Source organism: Trachurus japonicus, chromosome 9 (genome assembly GCF_045865225.1).
Source record: "Trachurus japonicus isolate A0001 chromosome 9, Traja_1.0".
NCBI classification, from domain to species: domain Eukaryota; kingdom Metazoa; phylum Chordata; class Actinopteri; order Carangiformes; family Carangidae; genus Trachurus; species Trachurus japonicus.
Window position 1 is genome coordinate 3,381,909 of NC_140915.1, and position 21,896 is coordinate 3,403,804.

General features: G+C 40.1%; 1 protein-coding gene across 1 annotated transcript in view; it reads left to right on the forward strand.

Annotated features, from left to right (window-relative positions):
- Nucleotides 1-358: 358 nt before the first annotated feature.
- LOC146980635 (xaa-Pro dipeptidase-like) overlaps nt 359-21,896 on the forward strand; it is a 28,401-nt gene continuing 6,863 nt past the window's right edge. The window contains exons 1-12 of the mRNA XM_085787917.1: nt 359-403; nt 4,151-4,334; nt 5,134-5,261; nt 7,477-7,540; nt 10,675-10,722; nt 12,664-12,725; nt 13,519-13,563; nt 14,373-14,448; nt 15,103-15,149; nt 18,472-18,540; nt 20,646-20,723; nt 20,855-21,003. Coding sequence (XP_085644043.1) covers nt 387-403; nt 4,151-4,334; nt 5,134-5,261; nt 7,477-7,540; nt 10,675-10,722; nt 12,664-12,725; nt 13,519-13,563; nt 14,373-14,448; nt 15,103-15,149; nt 18,472-18,540; nt 20,646-20,723; nt 20,855-21,003 — 967 coding nt within the window. The 5' untranslated portion in view covers nt 359-386. The remainder of the gene's footprint in view (nt 404-4,150; nt 4,335-5,133; nt 5,262-7,476; nt 7,541-10,674; nt 10,723-12,663; nt 12,726-13,518; nt 13,564-14,372; nt 14,449-15,102; nt 15,150-18,471; nt 18,541-20,645; nt 20,724-20,854; nt 21,004-21,896) is intronic.

Here is a 21,896-nt window from a genome sequence, read left to right on the forward strand (position 1 = left end):
AAATGTACACAAAGCACTTAAAAATATTAAAGTTCAGAGGGCTTTTATTCTGAAATTCCACATCAGATTGGTCTGATTCTTTCTGGGTGTCATCTTCAGGTCGAGTAGCCTACTATCAGTCTGAAGTGGAATGGTACAGTAATAACTAGCAAGTTTTTTTAATGATACTGTAAATGTACACAAATGCAGTGTTCAAGGCTTTTATTTTGAAAGGCTGGCTTTTATTTTGAAATGCAACATCAGACGTTTCGGGGTCATTGCTTTCTGGCTCTTGCCGTAATGTGCCGTATATGCGCGCACCTTAAGACAACGCGTGGGCTGGTTGACTCCAGTCTGGACCTGGACCTGGACCTGGACCTGGACCTGGACCTGGACCCGGACCCAACATGGCTGCTGCACCACAGTGAGTTTCCTCCTCTGATTCTCCACTGGGTAACAACCTGTAGAAACTGTGTTTTCATGATTTACCAAGTCACAGCGCAGCGGCACATAGACGTCAGATATCAGTAGGCTATATGTGGTCTCGGGGGCAGTCAATCAGTTGTCATGGAGATATAGAGTTACTACTGTGTCATTTAAAACCATGTGTTCAGCTCTGTGGTTTCAGGTCTAAACTTTCTCCTTGTTAAAGTGAAGACCAGACTTGTCAGAAGCTATTACTGCTGCTGCGTTCAGTGTCAAGTCGAGCAGCCAGGGCCGTTGCTAGGAATTCTGGGCCCCCTTAAAGAATACTAAAGTGGGCCCCTCCCCCTAACTTTTCCCTATTTTTTTTCTTAGACTACGTATGTATTATCGTTTTTTATTTAGCCTTCTTTCTTTTGATGCTAATGCAGCATTACACTGCAAAAACTGCAAAAACTATTAAACGCCACAATTATTTATTCATAAAGATTCCTAAATACCGTCACTTTCTGAAAAAGATGATGTTGGAACCGTATCGGCTGATGTTGCACCAAAATAAAGGTGAATGCTCAGATACTGGTCCATTTAACTAACGTAACATTGAATTGGTAGGAATTTAGATGTTAGTGTGTCATTTTTAAGTAAAAAAACAACAAAACAAAACAAAAAACGACTAAAATAAACACAAACATTTGGTAGAAACGACAATTTATTTTGGACCGGGAGTAAACAACGCGGTGGAGCCGGACAACACAGGTCCGGTTGATCAGAAACACGGCTGCTGCTGCTGCTGCCGCCGCTAAAAACACCTTTTTTTTTTTTTACATGATGCAGAATCATTTGAAACTTACCTCACTTTTATCAATGGGACAATTTAAAGCCATAACTACATCTTATTTTACCTCTAACTGCTCGTGCTTTTAACTATGTTTCAATTTATATTCTGGTATTCTGTTATGTTTTTGTATGTTTCAAATGTCTTGTCTTCTGTCCTTGTGTGTTTTATGTTTCATCTCGGCTATATTGTAAATGAGGTTACTCCTCAATATATCTCCGAGTTTAAATAAAGGATTGAATGAAATGAATGAAACAGGCTGGCCGAGTGGCCGCCAGGAACGTGATGTAAACGGAAATAATATTAGTGGATTATTGGAGCTGGATGACTGCTGCTGCTGACTGTTTTGGACACGGGTAAAGATAAGAAATATTTCCTTTTTTTCCCTGGCTCTGGGCCAAGTTAATCGCTACCCAACGAATCGATAATCAAATTCGTTGCCAACGAATTTAATCATCGATTTTTATTGATTTTATCGATACGTTGTTGTAGCCCTACTCACGTTTAATACATGGCTAAGATCAGATGACTGACACAGTGAGGCTTGGGATTTCACTTCAGATCATGTTTGTGTTTTCTCCATCAGTAACACCACTTATCAGCTGCCTATGGGCCACCTGGCGTCTCACTCACCTGTAAGGTCGGTCAACGATACAGAAATCCTTGAGGTTCTGGATTAAAGGGATAGTTCACCCTAGAATGATATTTCGCTCATTATCTACTCACCCTCATGTTGACTAAGGGCTGGAAGAATTCACCTGCTGGAAGTCCACCGTCCCTTCTCTGAGTTACAGGGGGTCTTGGTGTAGCAGTGCATGTCCATATAACGGTTGCAAAGGGACACCAGAGCTCTTCGTAAAAAAACACACACAAAAAAACATCCAAATACCTCCATGCTGCTCGTATGTAATGTCCGTCTTGTGCTGAAGCCCCAAATTGCGTAATTGTCCCGAAAAAAATTAAATAAGTCTATATTTTAAGCTTGTTTGTAGCGGAAGCTTCTCGAAGCTCCTCTTCCTGGTCCGTCCAAATCTCGCGTGATTTGCGCCAGCGTCAGTGCGGTTACTGCGAATCACGCGAGATTTGGATGGACCAGGAAGAGGAGCTTTGAGAAGCTTCCGCTACAAACAAGCTTAAAATATAGACTTATTTAATTTTTTTCGGGACAATTACGCAATTTGGGGCTTCAGCACAAGACGGACATTACATACGAGCATCATGGAGGTATTTGGATGTTTTTTTGTGTGTGTTTTTTTACGAAGAGCTCCGGTGTCCCTTTACAACCGTTATATGGACATGCACTGCTACACCAAGACCCCCTGTAACTCAGAGAAGGGACGGAGGACTCTGAGACTTCTTCCAGCCCTTAGTCCACATGAGGGTGAGTAGATAATGAGCGAAATATCATTCTAGGGTGAACTATCCCTTTAACCTTTGAGTCAGATATGTTGTGTCTGTTATCTTATCTCCAAGGACACAGCCACAGACCGAGACCTCTGGATGTCTTCCTCTCTGTGGTTCAGCCACCTCTTCAGGCTCAGATCTACTGACCACAGACCATAACGCTCTCAGCTCGCTGCTCTGTGGATGAAATGAATCTGAAGTCTCCATAAGATCATACACTGCAAAAACTCCACATCTTTCCAAGAATATTTGTCTTATTTCTAGTCAAAACTAATCTCTTTCCACTTAAAATGAGACTCGTCACTTAAAAATGAACTTGTTTTTCGATCATTTTCACTTGTTTCAAACTAATTTTCACTTGAAATAAGTAGAAAAATCTGCCAGTGAAAGCAAGTTTCTTGTGTTTGTAATAAGAAAGAAAAACTTGCTCCACTGTCAGATTTTTCTACTTATTTCAAGTGAAAATCTGCTTGAAAGAAGTAAAAAGTGTCTAAAAACAAGCTGCTTTTAATATGATGAGTCTGATTTTAAGTAGAATGAGATTTGTTTTGACTAGAAATAAGACAAATATTCTTGGTAAGATTTTGAGTTTTTGCAGTGTAGTGAAATGCATTCAGAAGAGCCCCCATGTGTATAGAATTTAGTTTTCTACTGTAATTATGGACAATTCCAGTTTTCTGTACCTAGGGTTGTGTGAAATAAGTCATATGATATTAAATCTAAGCTATGTGGAAACGTGTTTTAGAAACTTTGAAAACTAGTTTTGAAGTGTGTGTGATTCTCTTATCTGATTATTTATTTACTTAATTTTTATTATTATTATATCATTATTATTTTATTTATTTCTTTATTTTTCCCATTTGTAAGCTTAGATATCACAAGTTGACTATTATTCTGATATCTGGCCGTTTGTGGATTAGCTGGGGTTAGGAGAGCCTTGTCTTGTGTGTGTGTGTGTAAGTCCTGTAATGTGTTTCAATGTATTTGTTTTTCTTTTTATTTCTTTACCTGACACTGAGGTCTGCTAATCTGTGGTGGCCCCGACATTGTGGAACAGCCTACCTCTGCATATTAGGACTGCACAAACACTCGAGCACTTTAAATCTCTTTTAAAAACTCATCTCTTTTCCTTGGCATTTTAGTTTTATATGTCTCCACTCTTGTTTTATTGTTTTATTGCATGCTTTTATTGTAACTACATTACCTGTTCCATCTAGTTGTATTGCCACTAGTTTGCTTGTGTGTTTATTGTACAGCTCTTTGGACAACCTGGGTTGTATTTTTAAATGTGCTATATAAATAAATATGTATTGTATTGTATTGTATTGTATCATTGTATCTTTTTGTGGAAGGACCCCCTCGAAAATGAGATGATTCATCTCAAGGGGCGATCCTGAATAAATAAATAAATTCAAATTCAAATTCCAGTACTAGTTGACTGAAGGAGGATGTCGGTCAGTGAATGATGGTGAGGCAGTGAGGGTCAGATTTATCTCCCTGCCCCTTCAGACCCGTCTACTGGCTGGGGAACGACACCCTGAAGGTGTCCGCTGCCCTTTTTGCCCAAAACCGCCAGCGACTGTGCCGAGGACTGAGAGCCACAGAGGGAGCGGTGCTGCAGTGGGTGGTGGTGCTGCAGGGAGGAGAGCAGCAGCAGAGGAACTGCACCGACACAGACCTCCTGTTCAGGCAGGTGAGTCGTCTCTATGTGGCTCTGGGATGACGATGGAAGGTTTGGCTTTTATTTTTTTGGTAACTTGTTTTTTTTATTCAAATTTTCTCTCAACAATTACAGTGTCAGGGCACATCATGCATACACATGATGCTAATGCAGCAGTACACTGCAAAAACTCAAGTATCTTAGCAAGAATATTTGTCTTATTTCTAGTCAAAACAAATCTCATTCTACTTAAAATAAGACACATCACATTAAAAGTAGCTTGTTTTTAGACACTTTTTACTTCTTTCAAGCAGATTTTCACTTGAAATAAGTAGAAAAAATCTGATAGTGGAGCAAGTTTTTCTTCCTTATTACAAGCACAAAAAACTTACTTTCACTGGCAGATTTTTCTATTTATTGTGAATTTAAGTGAAAATGATCTAAAAACAAGTTAATTTTTAGGTTATGAGTCTTATTTTAAGTGGAAAGAGATTAGTTTTGACTAGAAATGAGACATTTGGACAAGAAATAATACACATATTCTTGGAAAGATGTTGAGTTTTTACAGTGTACTATGAGTATTAGTCAGGGTCTTACGCAGAATAAATCAGTCATACAAAGATTAGACTACTGGGGTTTTTTATGGGCCCCACTGGGCGCTGGGCCCCTAGAGTTATCATCACCTTTCTCCCCTATACAACGGCCCTGGATAAGAGACAGCATCATCTCCTCTCCTCTTGTGTGATAATAATCTAACCAGAAGATGCTGCTGACACTCTGACTCTCACTGTTTCCTCCTCTAATGTTGTGGCTGCTTGTCTGACTTCTGCAGGAGTCTTTCTTCCACTGGGCCTTTGGAGTGACTGAGCCGGACTGTTATGGAGCCATTGATGTGGACACGGGGAAATCCATCCTGTTTGTTCCCAGACTGCCTGAAAGCTATGCCACTTGGATGGGAGAGTGAGTCACACTGATCCTCACAGAGCTGTTGGCCATGTCAAACAGCAGAATCATATTTGTATTAGATTAGTTCATTATATATCATATTCAGACAGTATACAGGGTTTCTGCGGGGTCTTAAAAAGTCTAAAAAAGTCTAAAATTTGAAAATCTAAATTTTAGGCCTTAAAATGTCTTAAATTTGTTGAATTATTGTGTTCAAGTCTTAAATAATTTTAGACAGGTCTTAAATTTTCTTATGCCCACCATGGGCGAGCATTTTTAAATAAAAAGATGTAGTTCACATTTATTCAAGCATTATTTAATACCATAATATATAGGGGTGACCAAAAGCCAATTTATTTACTTCATGTGTCAAATATTGTGCTGGTCATAATACAGAACAGGTTGTGGCTCGTGTCTGTTGATCAAAGAAGTTGAAATATTTCCATGTTTGTCTATTCTGGGTCACATTTAGAAGTCATCACATTTCAGGCCAAAGGGGAAGTGTTGGTGTTTTTACTGTTCTATCTCCAATGTAAAAATGGCTCACGTTTGACCCTTAACATTATTCAAGGCTTAAAGCCATCTGCCTGTTGGTTGCCAGTGAATTAAATAAATAATGTGTCACATAAACATTTTTAATTTCACTCCCCAATTTCTTTTTGTGCCCCCAAATAGTTTACTTTAGATGCTCCTGCGACACTTCATTGTGCTTTATTGAATGTATTTTCAACTACAAACAAGCCTAACACGCAACTTATATATTGCAATCAATTTCTAGTTTTGTGACTCCGCCTTTCTTTTGTACGTTTTTTATTTGTCATGATATAGGTCTTAAATTTCATCCATAATGGTCTTAAAAAGGTCTTAAAAAGTCTTAAATTTGAGCTGGTGAAACCTGCAGAGACCCTGAGTATATATACGAGAGCAACAGGCTGAGACACCCTCAGTGCAAAACAGAGCGTTTCCGCAGGTCTTTTATCATGTCAGTTAGACTTTTTAACAGTTCTATTTCATTTGTAATGTCTGTCGCACTTTTTTGAAATCTCCCAGGCACTTTAATTGGTTTTTTATCCATAATTGTCTACCAGCAAGCATTTGTTTTAATCTGTTACTTTGCCCAGCAGGTAGAGAGCACCGCAGCACTTTCTCCCTTTGTCTTCTTTTTCTTTAAGTATTTTTTTTATGAATTGTGTATTTTGTTATTTGTCTTGTTTTTATTTCCTTTGTTAAATGCTGCTGTGATGAATGAATTTCCCTTCGGGGATGAAATAAAGTATAATCTAATCTAATCTAATCTAATCTATATAAATTTCACCTCAGTGATACAAATGCCCTTTAGTATTTTCAGTGCACAAGCTACACAATACATTTAGATGTATGTGTTGATTAATTTTCTTGGACATTTTTTATTTATTTATTTTTAATATATGTTTTTATATCCAATAAATTAACAAAAAGGATACAACAACAAAAATATCCTTCCTGAAACAATATGGATGATGGGGTGACTCGTACAGTTTCTTTCTTTCTTCTTTTTTTGTTTGATACATAGGCTATATTTAATATTATGGTCTGCCCTGCTCTACAGGGCACCGATTCAGGGCTCAACCAATCAGAAGTCCCCTTTAGAAAATTCCTCCAAACCTAAAAGTAATGGAAACCAAAATTCTTGAAAAATATGACCAGACTTATGTTTTTCCAAAGTTCATTTTTCTAAGGGTAAAAAAGCTGAAATCAGATTTCTTGGACATTTTTAACCCTCTTGTGAAATTCTAAAACAACAACTTGCAGAGGAACAAGTATTAATTTACACACTGCAAAAACTCAAAATCTTACCAAGAATATTTGTCTTATTTCTAGTCAAAACAAATCTCATTCTACTTAAAATAAGACTCATCACATTAAAAAGCAGCTTGTTTTTAGACACTTTTTACTTCTTTCAAGCTGATTTTCACTTGAAATAAGTAGAAAAATCTGATAGTGGAGCAAGTTTTTCTTTCTTATTACAAGCACAAAAAACCTGCTTTCACTGGCAGATTTTTCTACTTATTTCAAGTGAAAATTAGTTTGGAACAAGTGAAAATGATCTAAAAACAAGTTAATTTTTAGGCGATGAGTCTTATTTTAAGTGGAAAGAGTTTAGTTTTGACTAGAAATGAGACATTTTGACAAGAAATAAGATAAATGTTCTTGGAAAGATTTTGAGTTTTTGCAGTGTGTGTGTTGACAGGATCTTTCCTACAGAGCACTACAAGGCAAAGTACGCTGTCGATGAGGTGAAACACACCTGTGATGTAAGTCTGCTCTGCTGCTGTGTGTGTGTGTGTGTGTGTGTGTGTGTGTGTGTGTGTGTGTGATGTGAAGTCACCCAGCTATGAAGTAACAGGAAAGGACATCAGTGTCTCCATAGGCTGTTTTAAAGGTGAAAGTCGTCTTCTCTTATTTGAACCTCCTGGCAAAAAGAAAACTCAAAGCACCAGAGGCTCCAGAGTCTGGACCTGCATCATTATCACCTCAACTCAACTAAACCATTTCATTCAAGGGGATTCAAACTAAAATAAAGCTGCATGGATTTCTTTAGACATCATCTCTACAGTCTGTACCTTTTGCCTTTTGCATGTGTGTAGATGTTTGGGGCTTGTGCACAGATTTGTGTGAGAGGATGTAAAAGCTTTGGGGGGAAAGTCATGACACCAGTGGACGACATGCTCAAACAAAGATTGTAGAGCATCAGAGTGATCATTCCATTAATTACAACAGTTCAGCAGTGTGCACATCTCTGGCCACCACAACTCTACAGGGGGTTGGTTTAGATTCATCACTCTAAGGGCCGGATTTACTAAGATCCCAGATAGCGGGCGCTATATTGTTTGCGCCCGCTATAATATTGCGAGTTTGGTTAGTGCACGCAAAACAGGTGATCTACTAAGAGTAACCCGCTAAATGAAAACACATGCAAACCACAATATGTAAATGAGGGTTTTGTGCGTCGTAATCGTTTCCGCCATGGAGAGTGTGGACAGAGAGCTGGACGGACGAAGGGACAGAATGACATTTGATCCGATGCTACAATGACAGCATGTGTGTGTTCATCTCTCTCGCGCTCTGTTTAGACTAATAAACACAAATCGCTACAGGGCCCAACTCGTCATATAGTGACGAACAGGCAGCAGCTGCAGTGACAATCACACACCTGTAATATGTGTGTGTGTGTGTGTGTGTGTGCCGCCCATGATCCAGTGGATTAATAGAGAGCTCAGGTGGGACACACGGATCTAAACGCTCTGACCACTGACCAGAGGGATCAAAGGCGGGTGAAGGCAGCGGTGACGTGTCTCAGTCCAGGACCGGGACTGAGAGACGGAGCTGAGCAGCCAGGTGAGAGGAGAGGAGAGGAGAGGAGCGCACTGCAGGACAGACGTGCCCCGTGCGTAACGGCGCGTAAAAGACTTTTAACACGGCTGAAAAAGTGTTACAGAATTCCCCAGACGTGAGGAAATGCAGAGATGTAAGATCACGGGGCTCTGACAGGCATCAAATCAATAAACGCATACGTTTTGGCGAAGTTGTATCAGTTAGTACATGGTTTTCAGACGTGGTGAATAAAGACGCAAAAACAGCCACCGCAATCTCTTCCTGGTTTGGTAAATCACATTGCATGCACTAAATAAATCTATTTGCATCTACTCCTCCCAGTATTCTGCGCGTTCTGGCTGAAACGCCCATATTTACATATTCATCAAGGCAAACACGCTAAATGGATCGCACGTGCTATTTTGCCCGTGTGAGGGACGCAATCCTCGGTGCGTCCGGTTAGTAGATCAGGTTCCACATGTGTTTGCGCGTGCAATCACGTTTGCACACGTTTTAATACACGCAAACCTTTAGTAAATCCGGCCCTAAATGTGCAACCTGCACCTTGGTCCTCTTCCTTTGAACCATCTAGTCTAAAAACACTTTGAGACCTGGTCGGTGTTGACAGCAGATTCCCAGGAGAGAGACTGTATGTTGGACGGCTGACAGCTTTTTAGACATGCTGAAAATGTGCACGTTGACAAATCAAAATACTATTTTCAGGCTACAATAAAACAACTTCCACCGGCCAACAAATCACTGGGAGGTTTGCACTGAAAACGATCACATTCAATGTCTATATTCACGCTGTAAAAAACCCTGTGATGACTCACCGGCTGATAGTTCAGGTCTTTTTACACCTGCCTGAGGTGGTGGATGTTCTAATTAGTCACAGTTTGAGGTGCAGGCTCACTGATCTGCACTTTAATATTAGAAAACATGAAATCATACAATAACTGCCTCTGCGTTTGTTGAGCTAATTCTGTCACCTAATGAGACACAGACAGTGTTTACACTGCAGCGCTGCTACAGAAGCAACGTGGAAACCAGGTCAAACATATCAAACATCATGCAAAAGTATTTGACAACAGGTAAAGAGCAGCAATTGAACATGAAAGAACAACAACAAAGAAGCACTTCTCTATCTTAAAGGGATATTTCAACAATTTGGCAAATTCAAATTGTGGGTGCAAGCTGTTTTGAGATTGTCTGTTCAGCTAACGCAATAGAGGCTCCTCATCAAACTAAATACACAATCCAACAACTCCACAACGCTCTGGTGGACAAGTTGTGACCTGCACATTCACCACACTATGAGATAATAATAATAATTATGTAACATTACGACACATGAAACAAATACTCTGAAGTACTTTGGCTTTAGAAGACATTCTGCCGAGCAGCCGTGTCAGGAATGTAGTTCCGGCTGCGCATTTCCCTCTAAAACAACTCTGTGTGGTAACGTTGTGTTATTATCTCATAGCGTGGTGAATGTGCAGCTCACAACTTGTCCACCAGAGCGTTGTGGAGTTGTTGGATTGTGTATTTGATGAGTTTGATGAGGGTAAAGCCTGGTAACACCGTGCGCCATGCAGAGCTCACGTGTGCCCCGCGGGTCTAAAAACACCTTGCTCCGAAAATGAAAAGTAAAGAACCTACCCCTAAGACTTCAGAAAAATCCTCATTACTGTGCAAATAAAACTTCAAAGTTCAGTTTTAACCGACTGTGTTTTACTCAGCTGCAAACTGTATTAGTGAAAAGATTTCAAATGAAATGCATTCAAGACTTATTCATGTCTCTCATTTTTCATATTTTCAGTCAAAACGTGATGAACAATATTGTCACAGCTGATCACCAATTAAAAATGTGTGGTCATGTTCATATCTAATCATTTAAACCAGTCAAGGTGTGTTATCTGACATGTTGGCTGTGGGCAGAGCAGTAATATTCTCTCTTGAGCTTTGTACAGAGAGACCATGAAGCCACATGGCGCCTGTCAGAGTGACCTTTGACCTTTATCCTGGACAACTGGAACTTGTTTGTGTCTAATGACTCCATGTCTTCTCCATCCAGATGGTCGATGTCCTGTCCAGCCTGAAACCAGCTGAGCTCCTGACTCTGGTAGCTATGCATCTCGTACTCCGTCCTGATTCCAGCCACTGATTCATTTGCTCGATAGCAGGCGACGCCTCACTAGTATTTTCCTGAACCAGTGTTGGTTGGTGGTTTGTAGAAGCTCCAGTCAGACCCTGTGTCAGCTACTACTGAACATGTACTGTGAGACTTTAAATCAAGTCCCGTGACTAAGGCCCAGTTCCAATTCTATTTTTCATCCCTACCCCTATACTACTAGCCCTACCCCTACCCATACCCCTTAACCCTACCCCTACCCATACCCCTTAACCCTACCCCTACCCATACCCCTTAACCCTACCCCTACCCATACCCCTTAACCCTACCCCTATAGTCTACTTGCCAACGATGAGTACCCGGAAATGTTGAGTACCCCAAAGTTTTATGTTAGAAATAGATAGTATGGGTCCCCAGTATTCAGAAACTGCCGGATGCTAACTTATATATATTGGGCAATTAGCATAACTGACATAATTAGCATAAATTAGCATAATTGCCCATATGGGCAATATTTCAACAAAATTGACTTGGCTGATCTGGGCAATATTGGAGTGGTTTTAGGGGTTATTGATGATGCTGAATCCATTTCTGACATTTTCAAAATTCTAAATGGCTGTCTAAACCAATGACCAGATTTTGAAATCCATCAAAATCGGCCCACTGGCGGTGAAAATCTGATCACTTCCGGTTTAGACAGCCATTTTGAATTTTGAAAATGTCAGAAATGGATTCAGCATCATCAATAACCCCTAAAACCACTCCAATATTGCCCAGATCAGCCAAGTCAATTTTGTTGAAATATTGCCCATATAGGCAATTATGCTAATTTATGCTAATTATGTCAGTTATGCTAATTGCCCAATATATATAAGTTAGCATCCGGCAGTTTCTGAATACTGGGGACCCATACTATATATTTCTAACATAAAACTTTGGGGTACTCAACATTTCCGGGTTCACAATGGGGCCCTATGGGCTGGCAAGTAGACTACTACCCCTACCCCTAACCCTTGAAATGGAGCTACAAGGGGTAGAGGTTGAAAGGCGACCCCTACGAACTGGGACGCCCCTTCAACAGTCACATACGTCATACGTTAACTTAATGTAAATGTAATGCAGACTGATCGGTTCATTGTAAAACATGTATTTCTTGATGTAAATGTGGTGGTTTGTGTCCGTAGGCTCCAGAGCCCCGAGGCAGCACTGCTCCTCTGTCCAATACACACAGGAAGCTTCACTTTTAATTCAAACAAATTAATGCGACAATTGTTACATTTCATCACTGAGACCAACATTTATCTCCTAAAAAGAATGTAACCAGCCGGTGGTAAACCTTTAAAAACCTGCGGGTAAGTTAATTAGTGAAGGTTTTCTCCCCCGGGATGACGACGGAGGTTGGCCGGCCGAGCAGCTCTCTGGACGGGTGTTGATCTGCTCCACAGGTGGAGCTTCACTTCTCCCAAAAACATGGGAGCAAACGTCTAAACAGCCTCATGTGGATAAACCGACCGCACATTGGGGATCTAAACAGCTACTTTATCGCACGAAAAAATATTAAAACTTAACAAAATGACGTAATAACAGCGCTACAGTGAGAAATAAAACAGCTGCCGGTTGCTGCAAGATGCATTCTGGGAAACTTGCCATAGCCCTCGGTCCGTAGTGTGCCCCTGAAAAATCTCCGTTTCGAGGCCCAGATAGCCAGACCACTTCCCCCTAACCCTGGTCTGGACCAGAACCAGGACACCACCACCACTTCACGTGAACGCTAAACAAAGGGTTAGGGCCACAGGCTCTAGGGCTGAGGGGGGGACTGGAGTTCACCCTCACTCTCCAGTTGTTCTTTGGTTGAATATAAACCAACTTAATGCACTGACTCTACTGACACTTGAATGCACTCATCGTCATGATGTGTTTCTGTCCACACAGCGAGGACAGAACACAGACAGTGGCAGCGTCTGCCGTGAAGCCTCCTTTGAAGGAATCAGTGGGTGTGTTTAACATCGTTCTACTTTGTTTGTGGAGATTTTCTCCTTTTGGAACCGAGGATACAACAGACTGTTACTGATTAAACCCTCTGAATAGAATTAATGAAGCAATGAATCTGGCTTTTGCTTGTTAGTAGTGGATTGATGGCCATGTTACTGTTACTGTCCTTAGCACTGGTTTTAAAGCAGAAGTAAGCGATCCGGTGGTTTTGGCTAATGCTGCGTTCCAGGCAGGCTTTTGAAATCGTAAATTACAGCTTCAAGTCACAACTTACGACTTTGTAGCGTTCCAGGCAACCCACTCGTGTTTCTCCGACCTGTTTTACCTGTGAAAGTCACTATAACGGCCACTCATAACTTCTGACCGGTGAACTCGTACCAGATCAAACTGGTACCACTTCACGGTCGGAAAAAAACGAGTTTCCTTGAACGCACCATAACAGTCCTCGTCGCTACGTCGCCACATTCACGGCGTCCCTTGGCTGCACACAGCCCTGCATGCCGTTCTCTCTCCTCATTGGATAAAAACTGTAGGATACGATAAATGTTTTCTCCTGGGCTCAGAGCAGAGCAGAGTGACTGACAGACCCGTGTTTCAGACCAAACACTCTATAGAAGTGATTGCTGACGGAAGATACAACTATTTAAGACTTATATTAACACAAATATATCACTTACTTCTGCTTTAACTCCACAGTTTGATCTGCTCCAACTCTGGAAAAGAACTAAAATACTTATTTCAAAGGTCAAATCATCAGATGACTTTGTATGAATGATGCTGTTCTTTCTTCATCAGCTTCCAAGTCAACAACACTCTGCTACACCCAGTCATTGTGGAGTGGTAAGTCATCAAAAGTTGTTTTATCTATTACTATATTATTAAGTCGACCAACAGTGTTTTCACTCAGATTCTTTTCAAACATAAAAAGGAGCAAAGGAATGTTCTGCAGGTCCACCTCCTGGGAGACAGACCTGATAGATTGATTTAACTTTCATTAGTGTTGCTATTGGTTACCACCGCTTTGTGTAATTTGCTGGGTTCTATTATGGTAGAGATCCGTAATATACTCTCCAGTATGTATTTCAACCCGAGCTATTTAAGGTCCACTCAAATAAATAAATAATTAAATAAAAACACAGTTTTTATTTGGACCTAACCAACTCACGTATCCCTCCGCCCAGGGTTAGCGGCCGCCGATCAGCAGTTGGTTAGGCCCAAATAAAAACTGCTGGAAAAAATTATATTATAGTGAACAATGGAACTGTGTATTTATTTTTTCAGGTAAAACCTCTTTTAGGCCGTGAAAATAGGCCGTTTCTTTGGGTCTGTTCACAACACTGTATGTTGTAAATCTCTGGGCAGGGCTATTATGGGCTGGCGTTGCTAACGGGAGGAGTGCAGAGAGTCTTCTACTGCAATTAAAGTACTTAGGGGCTATTTGGAGATCATACAACCCCACTTTAAAAAAAAATGATACTATCCCTTTAAGCCATGTATACTCACACAGGCTAATCAAAATACAATTGCAGCATTCCCTGAACTTCAAATGTGAGTTGTATGAATTCTTTCTGGTGCTGGACTGTACTGACTTCAGTAAACTGGTGGTGTTATGATCAGAGCTTCTCACTTGTTGATGTGTTTGTCTGCAGCCGCCTCCTGAAGACCGACATGGAGCTGGAGGTCCTGCGCTACACCAACAGGATTTCCAGTCAAGCCCACAAAATGGTGAGGTCCTTTTTGTTTTTTAATTACAATTCATTTTAAACCAAACAATAAAAGACAGAAATGGAAAGTTGGAGCTGTAAGTGAACCACCTGGGTATTAAGCAGCTTCTTCAGTATAAAACCAGCACAAAGTGTTCAAAGATGTCAGGACCCTCAATTCAATTCAATTTATTTAAAGTGGGACAGTGCAAGTTCATGAACGAAACAAAATCGTAAACAAGCCGGATTGTAGCCACAGGCTCATTTCCATCCGCTGTCCCGTACATAGATGTTCCCTGGTACAAAAATACAATAAATAAAAACAAAAGCATGTTAGAAAATAGCAGCAGTCAGTTTACAGTACAATAGATAATAATACCCTGAGGCTATAAACTGTTTCAATGCTATAATGAACAGAGATAACCTTTGACCAATAAGCTGCAACATTAAAGGTCGTGCACAGGATTTCATTTCATTAGCACAAATAACTTTCAAGGATCCAGGAGCAGTTAACCAAACAAGAAATCTGTCTTTTTAAATGTCTGTCCCTAAAGCTACCCATTTCACTAGATCTGTGACATGACATGAGTTAACGTGGTCAAATCAATAGTAATACTACTACTTACTACACTAACCACATGCACTGTAATCCTGTAATCCCACTCTGTAACTGTAGATCATGAAGCATGTGAAACCTGGACTGAAGGAATATGAAATGGAGAGGTGAGTAAAGTGCTTCATTGTGTCAGTGTATCAGCTGATGACTTTACCCCCTGCTGGTTTTCATTTATTACTTTATTTGAGATGGGACTCCACATATTAATGAACATACAAAAACAATAATTTGATGTAAATATGTCAGATTTAGCTAGAGAGCTAGTTTCCATCCATGGTCCCATGGTAACACAGACAGATAAAATGACATTCAGACATTTAAAACCATAGATAATAACCTACAATTACAATTATATTGTTGCAGATTGTTCAGCAGGTGACAATGCTAGGCCACGCATTGTCACCTGCAGAGAAAGAAAAGAAAAGAAAAGAGAGAGAAAAAAGAAGTAATAATAATAATAGTAATAACAACAATTATATATATATATAAATGGTAATGAAAGTACACTGCAAAAACTCAAAATCTTACCAAGAATATTTGTCTTATTTCTAGTCAAAATGTCATTTCTAGTCAAAACAAATCTCATTCTACTTAAAATAAGACTCATCACATTAAAAAGCAGCTTGTTTTTAGACACTTTTTACTTCTTTCAAGCAGATTTTCACTTGAAATAAGTAGAAAAATCTGACAATGGAGCAAGTTTTTCTTTCTTATTACAAACACAAAAAACTTACTTTCACTGGCAGATTTTTCTACTTATTTCAAGTGAAAATTAGTTTGAAACAAGTGAAAATGATCTAAAAACAAGTTAATTTGTAGGCGATGAGTCTTATTTTAAGTGAAAAGAGGTTAGTTCTGACTAGAAATTAGACATTTTGACAAGAAATAAGACAAATATTCTTGGAAAGATTTTGAGTTGTTGCAGTGTAGTGTACAAAGTTAGCAGCCGTTGTAATAATAAGAAATGAGAGGCCAGATAATAATATCTGCATAGATATAAAGGAGGAACTGTAGCTACACAATAAATGAAGGAATGGATGTGATATAAAACTAGTAGAGGTTCAACCAGCAGAGCGTGTAACTCCAACAGTGTGTCATTGTTTTATAGGTGTTGTGTACTCCTGTATTATGTAATAACAGCTGCTTCACAGGCCTGGTGTGATGGTGTGATGGTGTGATGGTGTGATAGTGGTACTGTAGATGTGCTTCTGTCAGGTGACCATCATGCTTTATTGTCTGCTTTAAATGTTTTCAAATCAATTTAAAAAAAAAATGGGACAAGATGTAATGTAATCAAATCAATGATAAATCTAGTTGAAGAACTTAAAAACACACATGTTACCAGCACCTTCAACAGTGTCTGATTGTAGCATGTAGACTGAAGTTATTACATTATTATTTCCAGTGACAGTCTCATGAAAACTGATTTAGACAGGAAGGATTCAATACATGAAGGAACCAATCCCATCAACGTGCACTAACTAACAAACCAACCAAATAAGGAATAAAAGATGCCAACACTAACTATTCTGATATATCTGCTGACAAACTACTGGCTTGTTTTAATACACACGGCACTTTCAGCACTCGCCAAAGAAAGACTGGTCAGTGCAGAGAGGAAGAGCCACTAAGACTGTGTCGGCCGACTCAGACTAGCCAGTAGTAGCTACTAACCAGGAATAACTGCTGCTTCTGCTGTTTGTCTGTGGGGAGAATTCAATTCAATTCAATTCATTTATTAAGGACTGCACAACAAGTCGGCAGAATTTGCTTTCAGCACAGCATAGTGCCAGCACATAGTACTGTGTGGCAACAGACATCAGTTATACATTTAACATACATGAACAGACATCAACATTAGAGCAGACATTTACATACAGACTATACCTTTAACATAGATGGAGTATGGAGATGAGTGGAGTTCAGTAGTCTGATGGCAGTGGGAAAAAAGCTGTTTTTGAACCGGGTTGTTTTAGTTGAAATGGACCTAAAGCGTCTGCCAGAGGGCAACAGTTGAAACAGGTGGTTAGCTGGGTGTGTTGAATCAGAGATTATTTTATGTGCTCTTGTTATTGTGCGTTTATGGTAAAGTGAGTCAAGTGATGGGAGGGGGGTGTTTGTAATTAGAGATGCTTTTTTTATGATCCGTTGGAGTTTGCTGCGTGAGTGAGTGTCCAGACGGCCGTACCAGACTGAGATGTGAGCTGTGAGGATGCTTTCTAGGATGGCTGTGTAGAACTGGAGGAGGAGATTGCGTTTGACTTTGTATTTCTTGAGCTGCCTGAGGTGGAATAGTCTTTGGTTGGCCTTTTTTATTATATGGCTTGTGTTATTGTCCCATTTGAGTGTGTTGCTGATATGAGTGCCCAGGAACTTGTAGGAGTCTGTGATTGTGATGGGTTGTCCAGAGATGAGGAGGGGTGTTTTGAGGGGTGGTTTGCGTCTGAAATCTGTTATGAGTTCTTTGGTTTTAGAAGTGTTAAGTTGGAGGTTATTGTCCTGGCACCAAGTTACAGCTTGGTACCACCTGCTCTCTGTAATGAGTTTCGTTGTTGTTGGTGATGAGTCCAGTTATGGTTGTGTCATCTGCATACTTATAGATGGAGACTGTCCTGTGGTGAGATGTGAGGAGGTTGGTGTAGATGGAGAAGAGCCAGGGGGAGAGGACACAGCCCTGGGGGGCACCAGTACTGAGGGTCAGAGGGCCAGACAGGAGTCTGCTATCCTAACCCTCTGACGCCTCTGCCACAGGAAACTCCTGATGAGGTGACATAGGGAGGGGTGAATGTTCATGTCCAGCATTTTATTGAAGAGTTTGACCGGGTCTATGGTGTTGAAGGCAGAACTAAAATCCATAAAAAGGGTGTAGGTGTTGGGTGTGTCCAGGTGCTGGAGTGAGCTGTGAAGGGCCAGGTTGACTGCATCTTCCACAGATCTGTTAGAGCGATATGCAAATTGGTGAGTGTCCAGTAGGGGGGAGGTGAGAACTTTCAGGTGGGAGAGAATGATGCGTTCAAATGTTTTCATAATTATAGATGTGAGGGTGATGGGGCGATAGTCATTGAGGCAGGAGATTTTGTTGGATTTTGGCACAGGGATGATGATCGAGTCCTTGGCACAGTTCGGAACAGTGCAGTGACGAAGCATGGAGTTGAACAGTTTGGTGAATGGTGGGGCAAGCTGTTCTGCACAATGGAATAGTGTGTCTGGGCTCACTCCATCGGGCCCAGCAGCTTTCCTTCTCTTTACTTTCCTGAAGGCCCTCCATCAGATTGACCTAAATATAAATAACAGCAGAGTGTCTGGAGAGAGACCTCAGGAGACTGTGGACAACTCCATGAAATATTCTATGTTTTTAGTACAGCTGTTAGTCACACCAACAGGAAGAACCAGAAACAAGTTTTCCTTTTTCTGACTTTTGTTTTGCAGCTTGTTCCAGCACTACTGCTACACCAGAGGAGGGATGCGCCACACCTCGTACACCTGTATCTGTGGAACGTAAGTCCTGTAGCTGCTTTATTCCTGACTTAATTTCTTACTCTAAGTGCTTTCTACATGTTGTAATGATTGTACACGCATCTGAAATGCTCTAATAGCAAGAACAACATACAGCAGAACATCTTTCACACCTACAGTGTGTGGTTTTCTGAAGCTCTGTGACCCTGCTGAGTCTCCAGCAGCAGGGCCGTTGTATTAGGGGAGAAAGGTGGTGATAACTCATAAAAAACCCCAGTAGTCTAATCTTTGTATGACTGATTTATTCTGCGTAAGACCCTGACTAATACTCATAGTACACTGTAAAAACTCTACATCTTTCCAAGAATATTTGTCTTATTTCTTGTCCAAATGTCTCATTTCTAGTCAAAACTAATCTCTTTCCCCTTAAAATAAGACTCATTACCTAAAAATTAACTTGTTTTTAGATCATTTTCACTTGTTTCAAACTAATTTTCACTTGAAATAAGTAGAAAAATCTGCCAGTGAAAGTAAGTTTTTTGTGCTTGTAATAAGAAAGAAAAACTTGCTCCACTGTCAGATTTTTCTACTTATTTCAAGTGAAAATCTGCTTGAAAGAAGTAAAAAGTGTCTAAAAACAAGCTGCTTTTAATATGATGAGTCTTATTTTAAAGCAGAAGTAAACGATCCGGTGGTTTTGGCTAATGCTGCGTTCGAGGCAGGCTTTTGAAACCGTAAATTACAGCTTCAAGTCACAACTTACGACTTAATAGCGTTCCAGGCAACCCACTCGTGTTTCTCCGACCTGTTTTACCTGTGAAAGTCACTATAACGGCCACTCGTAACTTCTGACCCGTGAACTCGTACCAGATCGAACTGGTACGACTTCACAGGTCGGAAAAACACCAGTTACGAGTTGCCTTGAACGCACCATAACAGTCCTCGTCCCTACGTCACCACATTCAGGCGCATCCCTTGGCTGCACACACAGAGAGGACTGCCCCTTTATGCCGTTCTCTCTCCTCATTGGATAAAGGTTGTAGGATACAAGGAAAGTTTTCTCCTGGGCTCAGAGCAGAGCAGAGTGACTGACAGACCCGTGTTTCAGACCAAACACTCTATAGAAGTTATTGCTGTCGGAGGATACAACTATTTAAGACTTATATTAACACAAACATTCACATTACTTCTGCTTTAAGTAGAATGAGATTAGTTTTGACTAGAAATAAGACAAATATTCTTGCTAAGATACTTGAGTTTTTGCAGTGTAATGCTGCATTAGCATCAAAACAAGGTAGGCTAAATAAAAAATGATAATACATACTTAGTCTAAGAAAAAAAAGGAAAAGTCAGGGGGAGGGGCCCACTTTAGTATTCTTTAAGGGGGCCCAGAATTCCTAGCAACGGCCCTGTCCAGCATCTTGTCGACTGAAACAAATCATGTTCACTAACACTGCACATCAGCCATGGATGAAGAATTCTGAAATGTTGTTGTTAATCATGTTCTGGCCTTTTGTACTAAAGGTACATCATGTATAATGAGCATGTTGTTGCATTATTTAGCATCTTGCGAGGACGATGCTGTCCTGAAAAACACTGTTGACTTCATTCAGCTGTAACAAATGCTTTATATTAGTCACATTTAGTGCAGTTACTACTGTGTAGTGCAGTTGTTATTAGTACACTGCAAAAACTCAACATCTTACCAAGAATATTTGTCTTATTTCTAGTCAAAACAAATCTCATTCTACCTAAAATAAGACTCATCACATTAAAAAGCAGCTTGTTTTTAGACACTTTTTACTTCTTTCAAGCAGATTTTCACTTGAAATAAGTAGAAAAATCTGACAGTGGAGCAAGTTTTTCTTCCTTATTACAAGCACAAAAAACCTGCTTTCACTGGCAGATTTTTCTACTTATTTCAAGTGGAAATTAGTTTGAAACAAGTGAAAATGATCTAAAAACACGTTCATTTTTAGGTGATGAGTCTTATTTTAAGTGGAAAGAGATTAGTTTTGACTAGAAATGAGACATTTTGACAAGAAATAAGACAGATATTCTTGGAAAGATTTTGAGTTTTTGCAGTGTAGTGTTACTATTTATCCGTGTTTAAACTCATCAATGCATCATGTGTCCTGTGTTGCTAGGGGCCATAACTCCTCTATCATCTACTACGGTCATCCTGGGGCTCCCAATGACAAGACCATTGAGGATGGAGACATGTGGTGAGTAGCTGTGGTGTCATCGTCAGACTAACTGTTGCATGGTTACGCTTCTGTTAAAGTTGTTGCTGCCGTCTGTGAATGTCCATCACTGTCAACAGCTCAGAAACATTGTGTGTTGTTGTGCCCTGCAGTCTGTTTGACATGGGTGGAGAGTACTACTGCTACTCCTCTGACATCACCTGCTCCTTCCCGGCCAATGGCAGGTTCAGCCCAGACCAGAGGGCCGTCTATGAAGCTGTCCTCAAGTCATCCCGAGCTGTCATGGCCGCCCTCAAACCAGGTCAACATGGTTCAACTTATGACTTATACAGAAGTAAAGTGAAGGAAAGTCATCATACTTGGGCTAATCTTTCCTTCCCATACTTTCATTTCATTTATTAGTTTATTTGAGATGGACTTCCACATATTAATGAACATACAAAAACAATGATTTGATGTAAATATGTCAGATTTAGCTAGAAAGCTAGTTTCCGTCCGTGGTCCCATGGTAACACAGACAGATAAAATGACATTCAGACATTTAAAACAATAGATATTATTTTTGATATATTGTTTTTGTTTAGTTTTTGTCTTGTTCTGTCTTTTTTGTTTGTTTGGCGTGTTCTTTATTTTTTTTTTTTTTGGTTGCTGTTGCTGATTTCTTTTTTCTCTTTTGTTTTCTTCTTAAATATTCTAAAATTTTGGTTTTCTGATTTATTATTTATTATTTTATTTATACAAAAAGACAATTGTCTGTCTACTAATACCACTTGTAAAATGAATTGTCCAAATGGTTGCTGAATTAGTATTGTAAAAGTGGTTGTGAGGAAATAATTAAAGCAGAAGTAAGTGATCCGGTCGTTTTCGCTAATGCTGCGTTCCAGGCAGGCTTTTGAAATCGTAAATTACAGCTTCAAGTCACGACTTACGACTTTGTAGCGTTCCAGGCAACACACTCATGTTTTTCCAACCTGTTTTACCTGTGAAAGTCACTATAACGGCCACTCGTAACTTCTGACCTGTGAACTCGTACCAGATCGAACTGGTACCACTTCACAGGTCGGAAAAACACCAGTTACGAGTTTCCTTGAACGCACCATAACAGTCCTCGTCCCTACGTCACCACATTCACGGCGTTCCTTGGCTGCACACACAGCCCTTTATGCCGTTCTCTCTCCTCATTGGATAAAGGTT